This window comes from Helianthus annuus, chromosome 17 (assembly GCF_002127325.2).
Source record: "Helianthus annuus cultivar XRQ/B chromosome 17, HanXRQr2.0-SUNRISE, whole genome shotgun sequence".
Classification (NCBI taxonomy): Eukaryota; Viridiplantae; Streptophyta; class Magnoliopsida; order Asterales; family Asteraceae; genus Helianthus; species Helianthus annuus.
In genome coordinates, this window is record NC_035449.2 from 82,458,178 (window position 1) to 82,484,195 (window position 26,018).

The 26,018-nt window shown below is 41.2% G+C and overlaps 1 protein-coding gene across 1 annotated transcript; it reads right to left on the bottom strand.

The window, feature by feature from the left end:
• Positions 1 to 23,175: 23,175 nt before the first annotated feature.
• LOC110925844 (universal stress protein PHOS32) lies at positions 23,176 to 24,799 on the bottom strand. Its single transcript, XM_022169673.2, has 2 exons — positions 24,001 to 24,799; positions 23,176 to 23,440 (listed from the first exon to the last, which is right to left on the bottom strand). Exons 1-2 carry the CDS (start codon positions 24,656 to 24,658, stop codon positions 23,424 to 23,426), a joined length of 675 nt encoding a protein of 224 aa, XP_022025365.1. The 5' UTR covers positions 24,659 to 24,799; the 3' UTR covers positions 23,176 to 23,423.
• Between the last annotated feature and the right edge of the window lie 1,219 nt (positions 24,800 to 26,018).

Genomic DNA, 26,018 nt, shown 5'->3' on the forward strand with positions numbered 1-26,018 from the left:
ATTAAATGGACGAAGAGGAATTCACGTTGACTCGGGTGTGACTCGACATTTCGGAGGACGAAGATACCGGTAACCATTATATATATATATATATATATATATATATATATATATATATATATATATATATATATATATATATATATATATATATTGTCACACCCCAACCGATGGCGGAATCATCGGGGCGCGGCACTGAGCGAAACAGATTGTTCAGAAGTTCCCACAACAACTATCATACAATTCAGTTATATAACACGTCCCATACCGTGTCCCAAATAATAACAAGTTATCATAGAAATCAACCAAACAATATGGGAACTGTTCCGACAACTCATGTTCTTAATTATTACAGACCGAAAGTAAATATCATTTTAAGACTTCTAGACGGTTATCCGTAAACCTTACTGACTACAGGTGCCAGTACAAGATCTACAGATAATTATGGCCCTGGAACAGATACGTGGGCACTGTCCTAAGGTCACGGGCTCCTAGAAGCTTATTATTGCCCTGCTTCCCTAGCACGCTAGTAGCTTAAACACCTGTCACATACGTTAAAATAACAGTCAATACATATAATGTAAAGGTGAGTACACAAGTTTGATATAGCATATAGAGTTCGAATAGTTTACGCATAACCAAGCACGTACACAAGGGCAACCGATGCATGTAAATTATCAACATGGGACCATCGATACCAACGACTTCGAGTTGACTGTCCGAGACAGTTCGCAATACATGATTACCACCGTAATCCATGCAAGTAATTGTCCTTAGCAACCCCCGTGTGAACGGGTGCTGAGTCCAAACTATAGTACTATGTTGCTAAAGCAGGTAGATAGCACTCCACGTGTAAACATAATAAACAGCAATCATTTAGACAAGTATTACATGCAAATAGGTTAGCGTTCAAATGGTTTGTGTCGTTTGTGAATTTGATAGATTACGTATGTAACACCCAAAAGTGCTGAAAGCAAAAAGGGATCGAGTATACTCACAGTGGTTGGTTGTGGATTGAAGGGAGCACTGAGAATAGGTTAGCCTGAATAGTTCGATAACACAACGATGAGTAACGCGGAAAAGTAAACAATGTACTTGGATCGAGTAGGCCATTCGATCGGACAGCAGTTCGATCGAGTGGGCTGTTCGATTGGTTTGAAAGTCCGTTCGAACATCCATTCGATCGGCTGGCTGGTTCGATCGGCTGGTTCCTTCAAGTGGATTGTTTCTTCCTTTGATGTGAAGGATGTGTTTGTGTACGATGGTTTGTACTACCTTTCAAGTTGGCCGATCGAACAGCTGTTCGATCGGTTAGCCCAACCGATCGGTTAGCATTGCATTGTTTTCAAATATGTCACTCGATCGGTTGGCATGTTCGATCGGGTGACATTCCAATGTTTCGAAAAGTCTAAGTGTTTTAAAGTATAGTATCTCATGATCCGAGCAGTAATGATTACAATCGAGTGGCGTAGTCGATCGAGCAGTACCTCGTCAATACTACACTTTTAGTGAGTTGGTGGGTCTAAGTGCTAGTCGATCGGTTAGCCTAACCGATCGGCTGGCATAGTCGTTCGGTTGGGCTGTTCGATCGAACAGCCTAGCCGTTCGGCCAGCTTCTCGATTTGGTTAACCTATCACTTAACACTTGTTTCTTCCCGTGAATTGTTGATGTTTTAGAGATATTTTGACTACGAGTTGAACCACCAAGCTGAAGTCCCTATTTAGTCTACTGACTCGAGCAGGAATCACCCAAACTCGGTCAGAGACGGTTTGGAACCCAAGTTTAACGTTTAACCCGGAATCGGTATATCTCTCGGTAGAACCCGAATCTTGAACCATGTGTTTGTTTAGATGGTTTATAAATCGGTTCGAGCTTCGTTTTCACCGGTTTGAGTGTAAAAGAGTTGAAAGATAGATGAAAACTCATCTTCCAATCCTTTTCCACCGTGAAATGTTAAGATCTTTGGAAGATTTTAGGTTGTTTATGTGGAAATCGGTTAGATCTAGCTTATTCATGGTTGAATGAAGTCAAGAACATGAAGTTCTTGATGAACACCAAGAACACCATGATGACATCACTCAAGAACACCTAGATCTTGGTGATTTCATGGATGAAATCCAAGTTTTGAAAGATAGAAAGATGGAGAATCGATTAATGAACAAAAACGTACAAGGATTAGAACGAAATACTTACCGGTTTGAGAGAAATCTGAGATTTAGTGGGAAGAAGAGGCTGGTCGGTCAGAGCTTTTCCAAAAGTGGAAAGCTTGACAAGGACAGCCCTATTTATAGGCTTCCAAAAGAGGAAAGGGTCTGCTGATCGAACAGCATCCCTGATCGAGCAGCTGTCCGATCGAACAGCCTGTTCGATCGGCTAGCCTGTTCGATCAGGTTGCCCTGTTCGATCGGCTTGCCTGGTTTTTGAGTGTTTTGCGATGATTTTCGATATTTCGAGTTCGATGAACGATGATTTGAGAATGATAGAATTCCTAATCAAATTACTTTTAGTTCCAACTACTATATCTAACATACAAGCATCCTTACACCACGATTTGGATTCGTTTTCGGTTGAGTTTGATTCACCTTTGAGTCTTGATTGATTTGATTGATTCACCGCACACTTTAACATCAAAGTAAACATGCACAAGTAACACATAAGGCACACACACACGTATAAAAAGTACTAAAAATTCCCACACTTGAGTTTGATGATTGATTCGATTAGCTTGATTATTGATTGACTAGCTTTATTGCGTTGTTACTTCCTATCATTCACAGTCGGTCGTTGATTCACAGTTCGATTATCGGTCGATTAGTTTGATTATACAACACTTACTCCAAATAATACGAAAATCAAAATAAAACTAAAATGAAATTAATCTTTATTAATCTTTAATTCCAATAACAGTCAACACTTGACTTTGACTTTGACTTTGGAAAACACGGGGTGTTACATATATATATATATATATATATATATATATATATATATATATATATATATATATATATATATATATATATATATATATAGGGGGCTGCTAGAATGAAAACCACCCCGAGTTGTAAGAACCGCGAGAACTACACCCCACGGAGCGCCGTTCGCCATGATTTTTTTTACAAGTAGATGTGTGTGTTATAAACACAGCCGTAAAAAATCATGGCGAACGGCGCTCCGTGGGGTGTAGTTTTTTACACCACAAGTTTGGTGTTTTTTAATTTTTTTTTCTTTTTTCTTTTTTTTTCACCAAACTTGTGGTGTAAAAAACTACACCCCACGGAGCGCCGTTCGCCATGATTTTTTACGGCTGTGTTTATAATATACACATCTACTTGTAAAAAAAAAATCATGGCGAACGGCGCTCCGTGGGGTGTAGTTCTCGCAGTTCTTACAACTCGAGGTGGTTTTCATTCTAGCGGCTCCCTATATATATATATATATATATATATATATATATATATATATATATATATATATTATTTTACTTATTTTGTTACTTTATTTTTTAACATACAACTTATAATTTTTTTTTAATTTGTAGCAAACTTTCAAACGGGCCCGGTTTTTGGGGATAGGGTTCGTGCACTCTTTTTTAGCACGTGGGGTCAAGGCGAACATCGGGACAAAGATTCCATTTCTAGCAAATGGACCGACATCAACAACAAGTGTCATGTGTTCCAAGAAGTCTACCAACGTAACTACGATAATCGCCCGAGCGGAGAAAGTGACATCAGGGTTTTAACGAGGACTTTGGAGGAGTTCGAGAGGACGAAATGCCCTTTCACGTACTATAAGAGTTGGGAGCTACTACGAAAAAGTCCAAAGTGGGCGGTAGTTAATCCAATGACGTCTAGTAGTAGACGTCGGGCTAAAAGGTCAAAAACATCATCCTTCGTTGACACGTCAACTCCGATATCAGATGCCCGCAATGTTGATTTAAATGAGGCGGTGGACGTTGACGAGGGAATTCAAGAAGAGTTGGTCCGACCCACCGGTAGAAGAAAGGGAACCGGGAAAAAAACGGTCGAGTCGTCTTCCGATCTCGAGTTAAAGGAAGATTTCGAGGAGATGAACCGTCGTCTCCAAGACATTCGCGACCTCGGCCACCAACGTTATGAGATTATGAAAGAACGAGTGGCCGAAACCAAAAAGTTTAACGAGATGCAAGAGGCGAGGCAAATGGAAAAGGACATTGAGTTTTTGTCCAAACCTATCGACCACCTACAAGGCGATGCGTTGATCATTGCGTAAATGCGTCGCCAAAAAATTAGAGAAAAATATGGACTTTAGATGATGTTCTTTTTTTTTTAACTTTCTTTTATTTTTTCTGTTTTTTTCTGTTTTTTTTATTTTCGGTTTTTTTTTCAGTTATTTTTTTTTTTAATTTCAAGTAGTGTAATTTTTTTTTTAAATTAATGAAGTTTTTTATGTTTTAAATTAAAAAAAATAATTGTGAAATGATTGAATGGGGGGTTATTGGCATAATGCCCCCCTACGCCACTTTTTGCTATAATGTCTAAATATGACTAGGATGTCACGTGTCGGATAATGCCCCGTGATAGGGGCATTATACCAACGTACCACTACACATGGTCTAAGAGTAGGGCTACAACCATTTACTTAATAAAATTTTAAAACCTTATAAATGATAAAATCATCTTTATTTTGTTAAACTACAACTAAGTATATTCATCCCCTCTTGAAATCATAAAGTCATGGCTATTGTTAGTCAATGGTTGTCTATGCAGTCCATGCACAAGTGCTCCACATAAGCAAAGTTTGAAACTAAAAAATAAAAAAATAAAAAAAAAACAAAAAAACAAAAAAAAAACAAATCTGGGTGAAGGGGTATGGTCCCAGATCTCGTGTCAGCATCGACCGCGAGTGACCATTACCCTTATCAAAACCCCCACCAGCTAACAACCTACTTGTGCCCATGCGAGAACGCGTCGACACAAGGGTTGAATCCAATCTATCTAGTAACGACGGAGGACTTACATGGAACATGAGAACGGTAGAGTGATGCGACATAGCATCACATCTGGTGTATGAAAACGCAAGTATTCACAGCGATGCGGCCTCGCACCGCGTCCAGTGAACACTTCTATCAATACAAGGAAGCCTTACCTTAGGCGTAGAAGAAGATGAACGTAACGATGCGGCTGGCACCGCATCATATGGGCATTTTCGTCACGATAAGGGATGCAGGCAAACAATCGCCGTGTGATTTTACCTATTTGATGCTTCAGATCTATCTGAACAACTGCGGGTACTTGGCCTTCATGTCACTTTCGAGTTCCCAAGTAAACTCCGCGCCTCGTTTGCCTTCCCATCGTACCTTCACAATAGGAATGCGAGAGCGTCTGAGTTGCTTGGTCTGTCGGTCCATGATTTCGACAGGCTTTTCCACGAAGTGTAGAGTCTTATTGACCTGAAGATCGTCGAGTGGTATTATTGCGTCGTGGTCAGCTACGCATTTTCGAAGGTTTGAAATATGGAAAGTCGGGTGGACATTGCTGAGTTCCTCCGGTAGTTCGAGTTTGTAGGCAACTTTACCGATCCTCTCCAGAATCTTAAAAGGTCCAACAAATCGAGGCGCAAGTTTCCCTCTTTTGCCGAATCGGACTACTCCCTTCCAAGGTGATACCTTTAGGAGCACGTAGTCGCCAACTGCAAATTCGCGGGGCCTGCGTCGTTTATCGGCGTACATCTTTTGTCTGTCCCGGGCCTTTACCAAATTTTCCCTTATCTGGTGGATCTTGTCAGTCGTTTCTTGCAGAATCTCGGGCCCAGTCAATTGTGAATGACCGACCTCGTGCCATACAATAGGCGAGCGACATCTCCTCCCATACAAGGCTTCGAAAGGTGCCATTTCGATGCTGGAGTGATAGCTATTATTGTACGAAAATGTGACAACTCGAATTTCCAAGATTTCTATTTTGTATTTATTGCACGATCATGTATTGATTGCCGTGAAGTTATTTATGTGTTGATTGTTTGATTGTATTTGTGAAACTTGTCAAATGTGTAAACTTGGTGGTGAAATTGTGTAAGTAATTGGAATGGTGCACTATTGTAAAATATAATACTTGAGGATGTAGAGGGCAATTAGTGAAATTCTAGTAACACTTAACCCTAATCCCCTCCCTAATCATTCACTAATCACTTTCACCAAAACCAAAGAACGTACTCTCATTTCTTGGGCTCTAGCAATCATCACCACCATCATCACCAAGATAATCATCACGAGTTTGATCACTTTACTCATCTAGAATCATTCAAGGTAATTGTTTAATCATTGTTGTGAATAATTGTTGATTGTTTATTGATTTCTTGATTCTTGTGTTCTTGGAAAACCCTAGTTCTTCATGTGATAGGTTGTGATTTTGGTTTGATTCTGAACTATTGATGATAATGATTAGTCGTATGATTGATAGATGGTTCCTATAATGATATAGTTTGATTGTTGTTGAGCATGAATGGATTGATCATGATTCTGCCGTCATATGTTTTGATTTAGGGTTTGTTGAATGAAAAACGTAACTGTTCTGATCCTATTAAATTCTGTGCAAATTGAAATTCATGCATGATAGTCTGAGTTAATGGTTAATTGAAAGTCTGAGTTTAAATGTGACTTCATATGGCCCGAACTTATTTGATTGAATGTGGTCCGAATATAAACAATTGTAAATGGTCCGAGTATATTATCATCTTGATTGGTCCGAGTTTAATTAGGACCACTATGGTCCGAGTTTATTGGACCACTTTTGGTCCGAGTTTAATTGGAGCAACTTTGTCCGAGTTTATTTTATGTCAATGGTCCGATCATAATGTGCATCACTTAGTCCGACTTTAAATTGGATTAATTGGTCCGAGTTTAACATGTCTTCAATAGGTCCGAGTTTAATTCAATTAAAGGGGTCCGAGTTTAATTCAATTAAAGGGGTCCGAGTTTAATTCCATTAAAGGGGTCCGAGTTTAATTCAATCAAAGAGGTCCGAGTATAATTGGATCATTGATTGGTCCGAACTTAATGTAGCCTAATTGGTCCGAATATAATGGGCTAGATTGGACCGAGTTTAATAAGATGTCATTGGGCCCGAGTTTAAATGAATGTGTCAATGGATCGAACTTGTGTGTGAATCATGATGGTCTGAGTTTATTGTATGATTACATGTACTATCCGAATTTTGAACAGGGGAGACCCCCCCCCCATACTTGTCTGAGTTTTGTGAGATGCATGATCCTGTATATATTCATATGAATTACGTGAATTGCATGAATGGGTTAACTGTTACGTGATACATGATTGATACATGATATTGGCTGTCAAGCACCATACGACATTAAATTACATGCGTATCATTGTGAACATGAACTGATTTGTATACGTGCATACAATAGGACTTGGTTAATTACTTGTGAGCGCATAACCTAGCATACCGAGCAAACCAAGGTGAGTTCACACTCTTACCAAGGCATGGGGTTCCCGGGGTTGGGAATGGGATTGGAAGGTTGATTAGATACTCTATTGACACTATGACTAGACTACCACATCACTATCCTCGGTTGTGAAGGATACCTATAATTACGAGTAGTCTAGTGGTTAGGAAACGTGGAACACCACCACAGGAAACGTGGAACACCACCACAGGAAACGTGGAACACCACCACAGGAAACGTGGAACACCACCACAGGAAACGTGGAACACCACCACAGGAAACGTGGAACACCACCACAGGAAACGTGGAACACCACCACAGAAAACGTGGAACACCACCACAGGAAACGTGGAACACCACCACCAGTAACGTGGAACACCACCACCAATAGAATATGCAACGGCCCAGTAGAGCCACCTATTACAAACGAACTTATTGTTACGCATTTCCTTTATGTGAACTCGCTCAACTAGTTGTTGATCATTCTGTTACATGCCTTGCAGATCGCTAGGTACTGGGAGCTTGCACTGGAGAAGCGGGTCGTTGTGGACAAGGATCGTGGCTTTTCCATTGAATTATTATGACACTTAAACTGTTAACTATTACTGGTTATTTACTATGCTTCCGCTACACTTTGAAACGATTTATTGTTGAACACCTTTTGTATTGAATGGATGGTTTTCATTTCTTTTACTTAATATTAAATGCATGTTCAATATGATTGGTGGCTTGATCCTGGTCAGTCACGCTCCCAAGCGGTGATACTCCGCAGGTGGATTTTGGGGGTGTGACAGAAATTTCCATGGATTTTGTTACCGGTCTGCCTAGATCTCAGCGTGGGAACGATACAATATGGGTCATAGTTGATCGACTCACCAAGTCTGCACACTTCCTACCGATCAAGGAAACGGATAAGTTCTCCACTCTCGCAGACGTATATCTTAAAGAAGTTGTTTCGAGGCACGGAGTGCCCACCTCTATTATTTCGGATCGCGATGCACGATTCACGTCAGAGCTTTGGCAAGCGATGCACAAATCCTTCGGCTCACGATTAGACATGAGCACAGCATATCACCCTCAGACGGATGGGCAGTCTGAGCGCACGATTCAAACCCTAGAAGACATGCTTCGAGCGTGTGTTATCGATTTCGGCAACGGTTGGGAAAAGCACCTCCCTTTGGTGGAGTTCTCGTACAATAACAGTTACCATACCAGCATTCAAGCCGCTCCATTCGAGGCATTGTACGGACGTAAATGCCGGTCACCTCTCTGTTGGGCAGAGGTGGGGGATAGTCAGATTACGGGTCCAGATATTGTAGTGGACGCCACAGAAAAGATTGCACGGATACGACAACGCATGGCGGCAGCACGCGACCGTCAGAAAGCCTACGCGGACAAGCGTAGAAAGCCATTGGAATTTGAGGTCGGGGACCGGGTTTTATTGAAAGTTTCACCCTGGAAGGGTGTGGTTCGATTTGGTAAACGAGGCAAACTGAATCCGCGGTACGTCGGACCATTCGAAATCTTAGAAAAGATTGGCAAAGTAGCCTACAGATTAAACCTACCTCCTGAACTCGGTGCAGTTCACAATGTATTTCACGTGTCGAATCTGAAGAAATGCCTATCAGATGAGACCCTTATAGTTCCTTGTAAGGAACCCACTATCGACGAGCGGTTGCAGTTCGTCGAGGAACCAGTTGAAATCACGGACCGGGATGTTAAGGTCCTCAAACACAAGAGAATCCCTCTTGTTCGAGTTCGTTGGAACTCCCGACGTGGTCCAGAGTATACCTGGGAACGCGAAGATCAAATGAAAGAGAAGTACCCCCAGTTATTCGAAACCAATGCATCCACTACTGAGGCTGAAGCTACTACTACTGAATTTCGGGACGAAATTCCAAATCAACGGGGGGATGATGTGACACCCCAGGAAAACCAGTGAACGATGTAACTTACCTAGCTTCCTCAGTGAGTGCGTACCAAATTTCGGGACGAAATTTCTTTTAAGTTGGGGATAATGTGACAACTCGAATTTCCAAGATTTCTATTTTGTATTTATTGCACGATCATGTATTGATTGCCGTGAAGTTATTTATGTGTTGATTGTTTGATTGTATTTGTGAAACTTGTCAAATGTGTAAACTTGGTGGTGAAATTGTGTAAGTAATTGGAATGGTGCACTATTGTAAAATATAATACTTGAGGATGTAGAGGGCAATTAGTGAAATTCTAGTAACACTTAACCCTAATCCCCTCCCTAATCATTCACTAATCACTTTCACCAAAACCAAAGAACGTACTCTCATTTCTTGGGCTCTAGCAATCATCACCACCATCATCACCAAGATAATCATCACGAGTTTGATCACTTTACTCATCTAGAATCATTCAAGGTAATTGTTTAATCATTGTTGTGAATAATTGTTGATTGTTTATTGATTTCTTGATTCTTGTGTTCTTGGAAAACCCTAGTTCTTCATGTGATAGGTTGTGATTTTGGTTTGATTCTGAACTATTGATGATAATGATTAGTCGTATGATTGATAGATGGTTCCTATAATGATATAGTTTGATTGTTGTTGAGCATGAATGGATTGATCATGATTCTGCCGTCATATGTTTTGATTTAGGGTTTGTTGAATGAAAAACGTAACTGTTCTGATCCTATTAAATTCTGTGCAAATTGAAATTCATGCATGATAGTCTGAGTTAATGGTTAATTGAAAGTCTGAGTTTAAATGTGACTTCATATGGCCCGAACTTATTTGATTGAATGTGGTCCGAATATAAACAATTGTAAATGGTCCGAGTATATTATCATCTTGATTGGTCCGAGTTTAATTAGGACCACTATGGTCCGAGTTTATTGGACCACTTTTGGTCCGAGTTTAATTGGAGCAACTTTGTCCGAGTTTATTTTATGTCAATGGTCCGATCATAATGTGCATCACTTAGTCCGACTTTAAATTGGATTAATTGGTCCGAGTTTAACATGTCTTCAATAGGTCCGAGTTTAATTCAATTAAAGGGGTCCGAGTTTAATTCAATTAAAGGGGTCCGAGTTTAATTCCATTAAAGGGGTCCGAGTTTAATTCAATCAAAGAGGTCCGAGTATAATTGGATCATTGATTGGTCCGAACTTAATGTAGCCTAATTGGTCCGAATATAATGGGCTAGATTGGACCGAGTTTAATAAGATGTCATTGGGCCCGAGTTTAAATGAATGTGTCAATGGATCGAACTTGTGTGTGAATCATGATGGTCTGAGTTTATTGTATGATTACATGTACTATCCGAATTTTGAACAGGGGAGACCCCCCCCCCATACTTGTCTGAGTTTTGTGAGATGCATGATCCTGTATATATTCATATGAATTACGTGAATTGCATGAATGGGTTAACTGTTACGTGATACATGATTGATACATGATATTGGCTGTCAAGCACCATACGACATTAAATTACATGCGTATCATTGTGAACATGAACTGATTTGTATACGTGCATACAATAGGACTTGGTTAATTACTTGTGAGCGCATAACCTAGCATACCGAGCAAACCAAGGTGAGTTCACACTCTTACCAAGGCATGGGGTTCCCGGGGTTGGGAATGGGATTGGAAGGTTGATTAGATACTCTATTGACACTATGACTAGACTACCACATCACTATCCTCGGTTGTGAAGGATACCTATAATTACGAGTAGTCTAGTGGTTAGGAAACGTGGAACACCACCACAGGAAACGTGGAACACCACCACAGGAAACGTGGAACACCACCACAGGAAACGTGGAACACCACCACAGGAAACGTGGAACACCACCACAGGAAACGTGGAACACCACCACAGGAAACGTGGAACACCACCACAGAAAACGTGGAACACCACCACAGGAAACGTGGAACACCACCACCAGTAACGTGGAACACCACCACCAATAGAATATGCAACGGCCCAGTAGAGCCACCTATTACAAACGAACTTATTGTTACGCATTTCCTTTATGTGAACTCGCTCAACTAGTTGTTGATCATTCTGTTACATGCCTTGCAGATCGCTAGGTACTGGGAGCTTGCACTGGAGAAGCGGGTCGTTGTGGACAAGGATCGTGGCTTTTCCATTGAATTATTATGACACTTAAACTGTTAACTATTACTGGTTATTTACTATGCTTCCGCTACACTTTGAAACGATTTATTGTTGAACACCTTTTGTATTGAATGGATGGTTTTCATTTCTTTTACTTAATATTAAATGCATGTTCAATATGATTGGTGGCTTGATCCTGGTCAGTCACGCTCCCAAGCGGTGATACTCCGCAGGTGGATTTTGGGGGTGTGACAGAAAATTCGACTAACGGTAGGTGTTTGCTCCAACTACCACCAAAATCGATAACACACGCACGGAGCATGTCTTCAATACTACGAATCGTTCTTTCCGTCTGCCCGTCGGTTTGCGGGTGGAATGCGGTACTCAAATTCAGCGTCGTACCAAGAGCCGCTTGAAAAGTTTCCCACAATCTCGATGTAAACCGAGCATCGCGATCAGAAATGATGTCTCGAGGCGTACCATGATTCTTAATGATCTCGTCGGTGTAGATTTGGGCTAGTTTGGCCACCTTGTAGTCTTCTCGTATTGGCAGAAAGTGGGCTGATTTGGTCAGACGGTCGACTATAACCCAAATACTGTCGTGGCCTGATGGCGTGGTCGGAAGATTAGTTATGAAATCCATAGCTATGCTTTCCCACTTCCATACGGGTATCGGCGGTTGTTCGAGTAAGCCTGAAGGTCTTTGGTGTTCAGCCTTGACTCTTGCACAAGTTAAACAGCTACCAACATATAGAGCAATATCCCTTTTCATCCCAGGCCACCAGTACTTGTAGCGAAGATCCTGGTACATTTTGTCCGCACCGGGATGAATGGAATATCGGGATTTGTGGGCTTCGTTCATGATGATCTTTCGCAAATCTGTCCTCCTCGGAATCCAAATTCGGTCCAGATAATAGAATATCCCGTTGGCTTTACTCACGAGCTGAGTTCCATCGTGATAGATTCGTTCTTTCTTCAACGTACGCTCGTTAAAGCAAGCGTGTTGTGCTTCACGGATGAGAGCTTCGAGGTTACACTGAGCCTGGATGTTTCGAACACCTATCACGTAATTCTTTCTGCTGAGGGCGTCTGCAACTACATTCGCCTTGCCTGGGTGATAACGGATCTCACAGTCGTAATCGTTGAGAAGTTCTACCCATCGGCGTTGACGCATATTGAGTTCTCTCTGGTTAAAGATATGTTGTAAGCTCTTGTGATCGGTGAAGATCGTACACTTTGTACCATACAAATAGTGTCGCCAAATCTTTAAGGCGAAGACAACTGCGCCTAGCTCGAGGTCATGGGTTGTATAGTTCTTCTCGTGAATTTTGAGCTGTCGAGATGCGTAAGCTATAACCTTGTCTCGTTGCATGAGAACACAGCCAAGTCCAAGGGTTGAAGCATCACAATAGACGACGAAGTCATCGCTTCCGTCCGGCAGTGTAAGAACTGGTGCATGGCACAGCATATGTTTGAGGGTTTGGAAAGCAGTCTCCTGCGCGGTTCCCCACACAAAAGGCTTGTCTTTATGAGTAAGGGAGGTAAGTGGTACAGCAATCTTGGAGAATCCTTCGATGAATCGCCGGTAGTAACCAGCCAATCCGAGAAAAGAGCGAACTTCTGACGGATTCTTTGGCGTAACCCATCCCTTGACTGCCTCAATCTTTGCCGGATCAACGTGTATACCCCGACTATTCACAATGTGACCCAGAAATTGAACCTCCTCTAACCAGAACTCACACTTGGAGAATTTGGCGTAGAGTTGGTTTCCCTGAAGCAATTCGAGAACCAATCGCAAATGCTGCGCATGTTCGGCCCTCGATCTGGAATAGATCAGGACATCGTCGATAAATACAATGACGAAACGGTCTAAGAACGGTTTACACACGCGATTCATCAGATCCATGAAGACCGCGGGTGCGTTGGTCAAACCAAAAGGCATGACAACAAATTCGTAGTGGCCGTATCGGGTTCGAAAAGCGGTTTTGGGTATGTCTTCCTCTTGAATCCGCAACTGATGGTAGCCTGAACGTAGGTCAATCTTGGAGAAACACTGAGCGCCTTGTAGTTGGTCAAACAGATCATCGATTCTTGGTAAAGGGTATCGGTTCTTGATGGTCAGCTTGTTCAATTCCCGGTAATCGATGCACATTCGGAACGACCCGTCCTTCTTTTTGACGAAAAGGACTGGTGCGCCCCATGGAGAAGTGCTCGGGCGAATGAAGCCTTTTTCAAGTAACTCTTGGAGTTGGTTTGAGAGTTCTCGCATCTCGGATGGAGCGAGTCGATACGGAGCCTTGGCCACAGGGTTGGCTCCTGGAATAAGGTCGATTCGAAAGTCGATATCACGACTTGGAGGTAATCCAGGAAGATCATCAGGGAACACCTGAGGAAATTCTCGGACAACAGGAACATTATTGACTTCAACTTTCTTTTTCTTGTCCGTCTCTGCTACAACAATGTTGGCCAAGAAGGCTTGATATTCCTTGCGGAGATATTTGCGAGCTTGAAGACAGGACATGAGCTTGAGATCTTTTGCAGTAGTTTCACCGTACACACATAGAATATCACCACTAGCTAGCACAAAACGAATCATCTTATCGGCACACACAATTTCAGCATGATTTTCACGAAGAAAGTCCATGCCTACTATGACATCGAAACTTCCGAGTTGCATTGGAATGAGGTTAATCGGGAATACATGATTGTTGAGCTTGAGAGTACAATCACGGAGCACAGAATTGACAGCAATGGTTCTTCCGGTAGCGACTTCTACTTCGAAAGGCGTCGAAAGATAAGAGCGCTTACGTCTAAGAAGTTTCTCAAACTCAAATGACACAAAGCAGTTATCGGCTCCAGTATCAAACAAACATGATGCATATATACCATTCACAAGGAACGTACCATTGACCACGTTGTTATCAGCTTGAGCCTGGCGTGCATTGATGTTGAAAGTTCTGGCGTGAGCGGCTTGTTGTTGAGGCTGTTGTTGTTGTTGCTGGGGTTGTTGGGCTTCTTGTTTCACCACCCTGTTCGGGCACCGGTTTGCGAAGTGGTTAGGGTCACCACATGCAAAGCAGGTCTGAACATTGTTTGCCGGGGCCTGTGCAGCTTGAGGAGCTTGAGGAGCTGGGAGTAGAGCCTGGTTGACAGCGGCTTGAGCTTGAGCTTGACGGGGACCATAGCGGCAACTCGCAGTGAAATGCCCGTAAACGTTGCAGTGGGCACAGAATCGGCAGGCCACACCCACCGGGTGATGATAAGAACATGTAGCACAGAGTGGGTGAGGGCCGGTGTACGCACGCTTCGCTGGCGGCGCATTGATCACTGGCGCTGAACGCTGTGGCTGCTGCTGTTGTGCTGGTACAGACTGTAGTGGAGCAGCAGTGGTTGCGGCAGCGCAACTTTTGTTCTTCCTTCTTCTTCTCGAAGACTTGGAGGCTTGTGTGGTGGTGTTGTCGGTTGATGCGGCGGTGACTTGATGCAGAGACTTGGTTTGTTTATCCCAGAAACCAGCCTTCACCCGCTTGTCATTAATCTCAGCGGCGAGCAGGTAGGTTTCCTCAATCGTTGCGGGTTTGGCGGCGTGAACAAAATCTGCGACACAATCCGGAAGAGCACGGATGTATTTCTTGATGGTCATGTCAGAATTCTTGACCTGGTCGGGACATATGATACTCAATTGCTTGAAGCGAGCAGTGAGACCAGCATTGTCTCCCTCCTTTTGCTTGATACCCCAGAACTCATCCTCCAACTTTTGGCGTTCGTGGGGAGGACAGAACTCGTCCATCATGATCGCTTTCAATTCCTTCCACGTCAGCTCGTATGCAGCGTCGTTCCCGCGCTTGTTCCTTTCTGCGGTCCACCAGTCCAAAGCTCGCGACTGGAAGACACCGGTAGCATTGAGAGTACGGAGTTGATCTGGGCATCCGCTTTGACGAAGGGTGACTTCTACCGAGTCAAACCAATGAAACAGAGCCGTAGGGCCATCTTCACCGGTAAACTCTTTTGGCCCACATGCCTTGAATTGTTTGAAGCTAAAAGTAGCCTTGTTGGAGTCTTTGGGCGTGAGGGTTCGGGATTCCTCAGATGACTTGCTTGCGTTCTCGAATACTTCACTCACAGCCTTTGCTACTGTTTTAGAGAGGATAGCAGCAAGACGACGATCTCTCTTCTCCCGACGAGTAAGACGTTGACGAGGCCTTGATGATGACGACATGGTCTGCAATAGACATCGCCATAGGGCTCAACACAACGAATTCGAGTCTCGCACGTCTTAGTTTACTAAAGCTTAGAATCACGTCGCATTTCACGTCACGTAACACATACAAACACATAAGCACAGTATCACAGAGGCAATTAGAGCACATAAGCAACTAAGCAAATAGAGCACTTAATTTCCTAAACACGTACGAAATTTTATCACAGAAGCAGTCAGAAAACAGAAACCTATATCCACATATCGAGTGTCGTTTGTTTTGCGTATCGGATAGCATCACATCGTATCGTCTAACTTAGTCGTATAGCGTAGCCTAGCACACTGGTTTCGTTCGGATCACATCAACAAGGATTTGAATCGAGATAGGATAACAACAAAAGTCACGCAGATTGATAACAAATGGAGTAACCAACAAATCTTAAAAACACGTAAACAGGTAAATCATGTAAAATCAACAAGGCAACACTCATAATCGGAAAATGGATTGTCTGCGGCTACTAGACTTTGACTAACCATGGCAATTTAACTATTCACAGTTGACTTGTCGTCACTTTCGACTCTAGGGGACATGTTTCTGCCTCGATTCTTGGGCATCATGCATGCGCATTCTAGGCCATACTCGTGAGTTCAGGTCGTTGGAGTCCGTCAATTGCCTTGGCGAGATGAAATAATGTTGGAAAAACTGCCAAGGTTAGGGTTTCACCCCTAGCTTAGCAATTTCTTCCTTGTTTTAAGAAAATTCAGAGGAAAGTTTCCATCAAATTAAGGGTTTCAGCCCTGATTTGGTATAATTCTCCCCCGTTTGTTGATAGAAATCGCACAAAATAATTGACAAAAATTTGTAATTTAGGCAGGAATTTGCGGGTTTCACTCCTAATCCCGTCCAAATTACAAAATTTGGCTCGGAGTTCGGATGTAATGATAGAACAGAAGGAAATAACATAAAATAAGCACATAAACTTGGTCTCTTGGTTCCTAACTATAGTCTAGGTCTCTAAGACAGCGATCCGGACTAGATCGTGTCTAACCTAATTCCCTATAGTTATGGCTCTGATACCAATCTGTCACACCCCAACCGATGGCGGAATCATCGGGGCGCGGCACTGAGCGAAACAGATTGTTCAGAAGTTCCCACAACAACTATCATACAATTCAGTTATATAACACGTCCCATACCGTGTCCCAAATAATAACAAGTTATCATAGAAATCAACCAAACAATATGGGAACTGTTCCGACAACTCATGTTCTTAATTATTACAGACCGAAAGTAAATATCGTTTTAAGACTTCTAGACGGTTATCCGTAAACCTTACTGACTACAGGTGCCAGTACAAGATCTACAGATAATTATGGCCCTGGAACAGATACGTGGGCACTGTCCTAAGGTCACAGGCTCCTAGAAGCTTATTATTGCCCCGCTTCCCTAGCACGCTAGTAGCTTAAACACCTGTCACATACGTTAAAATAACAGTCAATACATATAATGTAAAGGTGAGTACACAAGTTTGATATAGCATATAGAGTTCGAATAGTTTACGCATAACCAAGCACGTACACAAGGGCAACCGATGCATGTAAATTATCAACATGGGACCATCGATACCAACGACTTCGAGTTGACTGTCCGAGACAGTTCGCAATACATGATTACCACCGTAATCCATGCAAGTAATTGTCCTTAGCAACCCCCGTGTGAACGGGTGCTGAGTCCAAACTATAGTACTATGTTGCTAAAGCAGGTAGATAGCACTCCACGTGTAAACATAATAAACAGCAATCATTTAGACAAGTATTACATGCAAATAGGTTAGCGTTCAAATGGTTTGTGTCGTTTGTGAATTTGATAGATTACGTATGTAACACCCAAAAGTGCTGAAAGCAAAAAGGGATCGAGTATACTCACAGTGGTTGGTTGTGGATTGAAGGGAGCACTGAGAATAGGTTAGCCTGAATAGTTCGATAACACAACGATGAGTAACGCGGAAAAGTAAACAATGTACTTGGATCGAGTAGGCCATTCGATCGGACAGCAGTTCGATCGAGTGGGCTGTTCGATTGGTTTGAAAGTCCGTTCGAACATCCATTCGATCGGCTGGCTGGTTCGATCGGCTGGTTCCTTCAAGTGGATTGTTTCTTCCTTTGATGTGAAGGATGTGTTTGTGTACGATGGTTTGTACTACCTTTCAAGTTGGCCGATCGAACAGCTGTTCGATCGGTTAGCCCAACCGATCGGTTAGCATTGCATTGTTTTCAAATATGTCACTCGATCGGTTGGCATGTTCGATCGGGTGACATTCCAATGTTTCGAAAAGTCTAAGTGTTTTAAAGTATAGTATCTCATGATCCGAGCAGTAATGATTACAATCGAGTGGCGTAGTCGATCGAGCAGTACCTCGTCAATACTACACTTTTAGTGAGTTGGTGGGTCTAAGTGCTAGTCGATCGGTTAGCCTAACCGATCGGCTGGCATAGTCGTTCGGTTGGGCTGTTCGATCGAACAGCCTAGCCGTTCGGCCAGCTTCTCGATTTGGTTAACCTATCACTTAACACTTGTTTCTTCCCGTGAATTGTTGATGTTTTAGAGATATTTTGACTACGAGTTGAACCACCAAGCTGAAGTCCCTATTTAGTCTACTGACTCGAGCAGGAATCACCCAAACTCGGTCAGAGACGGTTTGGAACCCAAGTTTAACGTTTAACCCGGAATCGGTATATCTCTCGGTAGAACCCGAATCTTGAACCATGTGTTTGTTTAGATGGTTTATAAATCGGTTCGAGCTTCGTTTTCACCGGTTTGAGTGTAAAAGAGTTGAAAGATAGATGAAAACTCATCTTCCAATCCTTTTCCACCGTGAAATGTTAAGATCTTTGGAAGATTTTAGGTTGTTTATGTGGAAATCGGTTAGATCTAGCTTATTCATGGTTGAATGAAGTCAAGAACATGAAGTTCTTGATGAACACCAAGAACACCATGATGACATCACTCAAGAACACCTAGATCTTGGTGATTTCATGGATGAAATCCAAGTTTTGAAAGATAGAAAGATGGAGAATCGATTAATGAACAAAAACGTACAAGGATTAGAACGAAATACTTACCGGTTTGAGAGAAATCTGAGATTTAGTGGGAAGAAGAGGCTGGTCGGTCAGAGCTTTTCCAAAAGTGGAAAGCTTGACAAGGACAGCCCTATTTATAGGCTTCCAAAAGAGGAAAGGGTCTGCTGATCGAACAGCATCCCTGATCGAGCAGCTGTCCGATCGAACAGCCTGTTCGATCGGCTAGCCTGTTCGATCAGGTTGCCCTGTTCGATCGGCTTGCCTGGTTTTTGAGTGTTTTGCGATGATTTTCGATATTTCGAGTTCGATGAACGATGATTTGAGAATGATAGAATTCCTAATCAAATTACTTTTAGTTCCAACTACTATATCTAACATACAAGCATCCTTACACCACGATTTGGATTCGTTTTCGGTTGAGTTTGATTCACCTTTGAGTCTTGATTGATTTGATTGATTCACCGCACACTTTAACATCAAAGTAAACATGCACAAGTAACACATAAGGCACACACACACGTATAAAAAGTACTAAAAATTCCCACACTTGAGTTTGATGATTGATTCGATTAGCTTGATTATTGATTGACTAGCTTTATTGCGTTGTTACTTCCTATCATTCACAGTCGGTCGTTGATTCACAGTTCGATTATCGGTCGATTAGTTTGATTATACAACACTTACTCCAAATAATACGAAAATCAAAATAAAACTAAAATGAAATTAATCTTTATTAATCTTTAATTCCAATAACAGTCAACACTTGACTTTGACTTTGACTTTGGAAAACACGGGGTGTTACATATATATATATATATATATATATATATATATATATATATATATATAGGGGGCTGCTAGAATGAAAACCACCCCGAGTTGTAAGAACCGCGAGAACTACACCCCACGGAGCGCCGTTCGCCATGATTTTTTTTACAAGTAGATGTGTGTGTTATAAACACAGCCGTAAAAAATCATGGCGAACGGCGCTCCGTGGGGTGTAGTTTTTTACACCACAAGTTTGGTGTTTTTTAATTTTTTTTTCTTTTTTCTTTTTTTTTCACCAAACTTGTGGTGTAAAAAACTACACCCCACGGAGCGCCGTTCGCCATGATTTTTTACGGCTGTGTTTATAATATACACATCTACTTGTAAAAAAAAAATCATGGCGAACGGCGCTCCGTGGGGTGTAGTTCTCGCAGTTCTTACAACTCGAGGTGGTTTTCATTCTAGCGGCTCCCTATATATATATATATATATATATATATATATATATATATATATATTATTTTACTTATTTTGTTACTTTATTTTTTAACATACAACTTATAATTTTTTTTTAATTTGTAGCAAACTTTCAAACGGGCCCGGTTTTTGGGGATAGGGTTCGTGCACTCTTTTTTAGCACGTGGGGTCAAGGCGAACATCGGGACAAAGATTCCATTTCTAGCAAATGGACCGACATCAACAACAAGTGTCATGTGTTCCAAGAAGTCTACCAACGTAACTACGATAATCGCCCGAGCGGAGAAAGTGACATCAGGGTTTTAACGAGGACTTTGGAGGAGTTCGAGAGGACGAAATGCCCTTTCACGTACTATAAGAGTTGGGAGCTACTACGAAAAAGTCCAAAGTGGGCGGTAGTTAATCCAATGACGTCTAGTAGTAGACGTCGGGCTAAAAGGTCAAAAACATCATCCTTCGTTGACACGTCAACTCCGATATCAGATGCCCGCAATGTTGATTTAAATGAGGCGGTGGACGTTGACGAGGGAATTCAAGAAGAGTTGGTCCGACCCACCGGTAGAAGAAAGGGAACCGGGAAAAAAACGGTCGAGTCGTCTTCCGATCTCGAGTTAAAGGAAGATTTCGAGGAGATGAACCGTCGTCTCCAAGACATTCGCGACCTCGGCCACCAACGTTATGAGATTATGAAAGAACGAGTGGCCGAAACCAAAAAGTTTAACGAGATGCAAGAGGCGAGGCAAATGGAAAAGGACATTGAGTTTTTGTCCAAACCTATCGACCACCTACAAGGCGATGCGTTGATCATTGCGTAAATGCGTCGCCAAAAAATTAGAGAAAAATATGGACTTTAGATGATGTTCTTTTTTTTTTTTAACTTTCTTTTATTTTTTCTGTTTTTTTCTGTTTTTTTTATTTTCGGTTTTTTTTTCAGTTATTTTTTTTTTTAATTTCAAGTAGTGTAATTTTTTTTTTAAATTAATGAAGTTTTTTATGTTTTAAATTAAAAAAAATAATTGTGAAATGATTGAATGGGGGGTTATTGGCATAATGCCCCCCTACGCCACTTTTTGCTATAATGTCTAAATATGACTAGGATGTCACGTGTCGGATAATGCCCCGTGATAGGGGCATTATACCAACGTACCACTACACATGGTCTAAGAGTAGGGCTACAACCATTTACTTAATAAAATTTTAAAACCTTATAAATGATAAAATCATCTTTATTTTGTTAAACTACAACTAAGTATATTCATCCCCTCTTGAAATCATAAAGTCATGGCTATTGTTAGTCAATGGTTGTCTATGCAGTCCATGCACAAGTGCTCCACATAAGCAAAGTTTGAAACTAAAAAATAAAAAAATAAAAAAAAAACAAAAAAACAAAAAAAAAACAAATCTGGGTGAAGGGGTATGGTCCCAGATCTCGTGTCAGCATCGACCGCGAGTGACCATTACCCTTATCAAAACCCCCACCAGCTAACAACCTACTTGTGCCCATGCGAGAACGCGTCGACACAAGGGTTGAATCCAATCTATCTAGTAACGACGGAGGACTTACATGGAACATGAGAACGGTAGAGTGATGCGACATAGCATCACATCTGGTGTATGAAAACGCAAGTATTCACAGCGATGCGGCCTCGCACCGCGTCCAGTGAACACTTCTATCAATACAAGGAAGCCTTACCTTAGGCGTAGAAGAAGATGAACGTAACGATGCGGCTGGCACCGCATCATATGGGCATTTTCGTCACGATAAGGGATGCAGGCAAACAATCTCCGCGGACGACGATGCGGCTAGCACCGCATCTCGCGTATTTCTTGATCACAAGCAGGAGACACAGTAACCTCAGACGTTACCGCATGCAGCGATGCGGCTTGCATCGCATCCTATGCACTCAACAAGTGGGACTGACACCACAGTGCAAGTGGCACCAATGGCAGTTACCTGTCAGAGCTACGTAAGCAATGGACTGACGTGGCATAACCTCCACAACCGACAAGCCTGACACACCTGCAAAGGTGCAGCACGTCGTCAGTCCATCCATCATCCTCCTCCTTCACTCCTCGGCTATAAATACCAACCCCAAACCAGGTTTGAGGTATCTCTTCACAACTCTCTCACTACTACTACTATCTTACTTTGCTTCCCAAGCAAACTACTGATTCTCACGCCGGAGAGTGGTAACAAGGAGCACCCCCCACCCCATCCTCCTTGTTACGAGTCACGGCTTGTTCCCTTGTGGAGGAGATCAACCACCGGTGATCCAGCCAGCGATCCTCGAGAGGAAGGGATTAACCCTTCTTGACGAGACCAGTGTGTTAACCCTGCCCGGTTAACCATTGTTTCATCACTGGGAGACTGTCTAAGATGCATGTCCTAGAAGTGTTGCTCATCTAATGACCTTTACCAAACGGCTGGTGGCATGATAATACTCCAATGGTCCGTTAGTGATCCAAAATTTGCCATTAAAAAATAGGAAAATCTAATGACCTATACCAAAGGGCTTATGGCCGCTAATGGTATCAAGGGGTTAGGAAACGTGTTCCACCCCGAGTGGTTGAGGGTTCTAGTGTGATGGTGAACATTGGTATAGATTTATGAGTAGTTTTAGAGGGTGTGTAAGTTAATCGTTAAAAAAAATCTTATGACATTCTAAATAGTCAAGATGGGTTCTCAACTTCCTCATAATGTAGGAACAGCACTAGCACTAGCACTAGTAGCACTAGCACTAGCACTGCTACTCCTTACTGTGTACTCCATAATAAATGGTAGTTCGACGTATCTCTATACAATCAATTTTTAGTTGGAATGGTGAGCACACATCCCAAAATCTACTCCTAAAATCAATCAATTATATACTTTGCGGGACTCACACGCGTACCATTTCGATAGAGATAAACGCCATAATGTACACTTAAATAACTACAAGGTCTCTTATTATGAAAACAAAATAAAAAAAAAAAATCACACCACAGATCAGATCAGGGTCGGCTGGATAGCTACTGGAACCCAAGCTAGGGTTTGGTCCCAAATGGTTGAGCTGCACTTGCCCTAGTTGAAACCATTACAGAAAACCAATACATAATTAATCAAATCAAACAAATCATATGTATTTTTATTTGTGATTCAAATGTAGCAGATCAAAACCAATACATAGCATCAAGGCTTAAACTTCTCTAAATTCACAAATACAACACCAATGAGAATTGCATCTTATCTAGACAACTGAGAGAAACATATATTAAACGATTACTCTTAATTTCTTGGCCCTTGCATGAGAAACTGTGGCTACTTGTTAGCGACATATGCCACCTATTTGATGAGCCCGTCAGACTGAAGCAAGGGGACATATGCTACTTGTTCGAGACTTCTGAAAAAAAAATGATACCATGTACGTTAATTAGTTATTATCTTTTTCCTACTTAATAAATCATTTTTATTTCATTTGATTATTTACTTCTGTATTTAATAAATACCCATCACACTATTATTTTTACTGAGGAAATTACAAAATAAACTTGATTTTTCAAAATCACAAAAATAGTTAATTGACTTTTTTTTTTAATTTAATATCCATTAAATTCCCCCAATCACAAAAAAAAAAAGAAAAAAAAACACGAGTCACACGAATCACTGATGGATTAGACCCTCGATTAAAATCCAATAAGTGAAATTTCCTATGCCACCTTAAAATTAAAAAAATTCTTTTATTTGCTCGAGTTGGCGCAACATCATGAATCTGCTACGCTAGGATGAATCTGTTGCGCATTTTGAATTGGCTGCAACAAAAAATCCAATTTGTTGCGACAGATTTAAATATGTTGCGCTAAAAGACACATGCTGCACTTAGATTATCGTGATTTCTAATAATTACAATTTTTGAATTTTTTTTGGTGATTTTCCCATTTATCTACATAGGCTGAATTGCACCTTTTGGATCATGATCATCAGCATCATGAAACACTGGTTCCTCCTCCGATCCCTTCTTTGCACTATCCACCTCCGCATCAACATCTTCATCAGAATATCTAACCACAACCACAGGACAAACACAATGACGTACACAATAATCACTTACACTTCCAAGCCTCCCTTTACCCTTTCTCTTTGTAGCACCAAACCCTCTACTACCCATGATCATAACACATAGTCCAAGCCTCTCCACCTCCAAACAAAGCCTTTCCTTCAGATCATGGTCCTTTACAATGTGAATCTTGAAAGGAATGTTCGCCTCCACCAACGGTTGAGACAATGTGTTGGCTTTCGTGGTCGTGAAGTTGTCGAAATCATCCTCGAGTTTCTGTCTTGTTTCTTTCGATGGGTTTTCCACCACGTCCATTGCATGGCCCCAATCTGCGCCGTAGAGGACGGAGGTGAGCTGGATATGGAGGAGGATGACTGCGTCTCCAGGACGAAGGTAGTTCTGGACAGCCCATTGAACCGCGAAGGCGCTTTCGTCGCTGAGGTCTACAGCGATCGCGATACGGCGTTGGGCACCGGTGGTGGGAGTGGTGACGGGGGGAGGGTATCGTGGGGATGATGGTGGATCTGCACGAACCGTGGACAATGGAGGAACCGGGCGTTTCATTGAAAGAATGAATAAATGATTTCGTTCGGTATTTTTTTGAGGATTAGTTAAGATGGAGATGGATGAACAAACTTTAATTTAGAGGAAAATTTGGACGAATTCGTTGGCTTGAGGGAGTAAATAACACCGAAATTGGAGGGGTGCATATGTGTGTGAAAGAGTGGGGATCGAGAAAAATGTGTTGATAAGGGGTAGGGTTGGTTATCACTCACCATCTATTTATTACTCACAACTTCTATTCAATTTCCGTCATGTCATCAACCATTATTCAATCACTAACAACCTTTTTTTAGTAGAAATGACCATCACTCACAACACCCAACAATAAACCCTCACACCCACTCACATCCTTCCTTCCATCACGCGTCAATTTTATCACGGAAACAACAATTCACGCGTTGAACTTTGTTGGTTGCGGTGGTTTGTTTGTTTGTTTCATGCGTGGAAGGAGAATATAACGTGCAAAAAAGGAACCACCCCGGATGGCCTAAGCATGCTGCACGACGCACATTCGGTTTTGTTGGAGGTCCTATTTAATGTTTGTACATGTTATAAAATGTGAATGTAAATTATTATTGTATAGCCTAGTAATTTTTAAAAGTTACACTAGGTTAGAACCCCGTGTAATACACGGGTTGAATAAATAATTTTATGTATTAAATAATAATACAATATATCTTTAAAAACCTCGTTTATTACACGAGTTGAATAAATATAATTTTGTATACGAAATCATAAAACAAAATATCTTTAAAAATCTTGTTTTGAATAAATGTAATTTTATATATTAAATAATAAAAAATCATATCTTTAAGAACCCCGTATATTGTACGAGTTGAATAAATTTAATTTTATATATTAAATAATGAAAAAGTTACATTTTTAAGAAACTCATGTATTGTATGGGCTGAACACATGTAACTTTATATATCAATCAATAAAAGTTATATCTTGTTATATCTTTATAAACCATGTGTATTATACGGATTGAATAAATCTAATTTAATGTACTCTTATGTTAATTTCAGGATAAATAATTTTGAAATCTAATAAATATTTCAAAATATCATATTATCTGCTATACGAATTGTTTAAATTTATATTAAATTTAATTTTATAATTATCTTTTAATTAATACTAATTATCTATAATTAAGTAGGATAGAGAGAAAGAAACGAAAAAATTGATGGCTTCAATGAATGACACGTGTCCTTTTGTTGGTTTCTTTTATTATATAGTACTAACGGTAAGACCCGTGTGCAAACACAGGTAGTTTCTTAGAAAACCATGCATAACACATTTTAAATAGAAAGTATAGACAAGTGTATAAATATTGTAATTTTTAGTTTAAAGCTAGTAG

Bases quoted from the DNA above. Each gene is read 5' to 3' on its own strand.
- LOC110925844 (XM_022169673.2), bottom strand. From the start codon at position 24,658: ATGAAACGCCCGGTTCCTCCATTGTCCACGGTTCGTGCAGATCCACCA.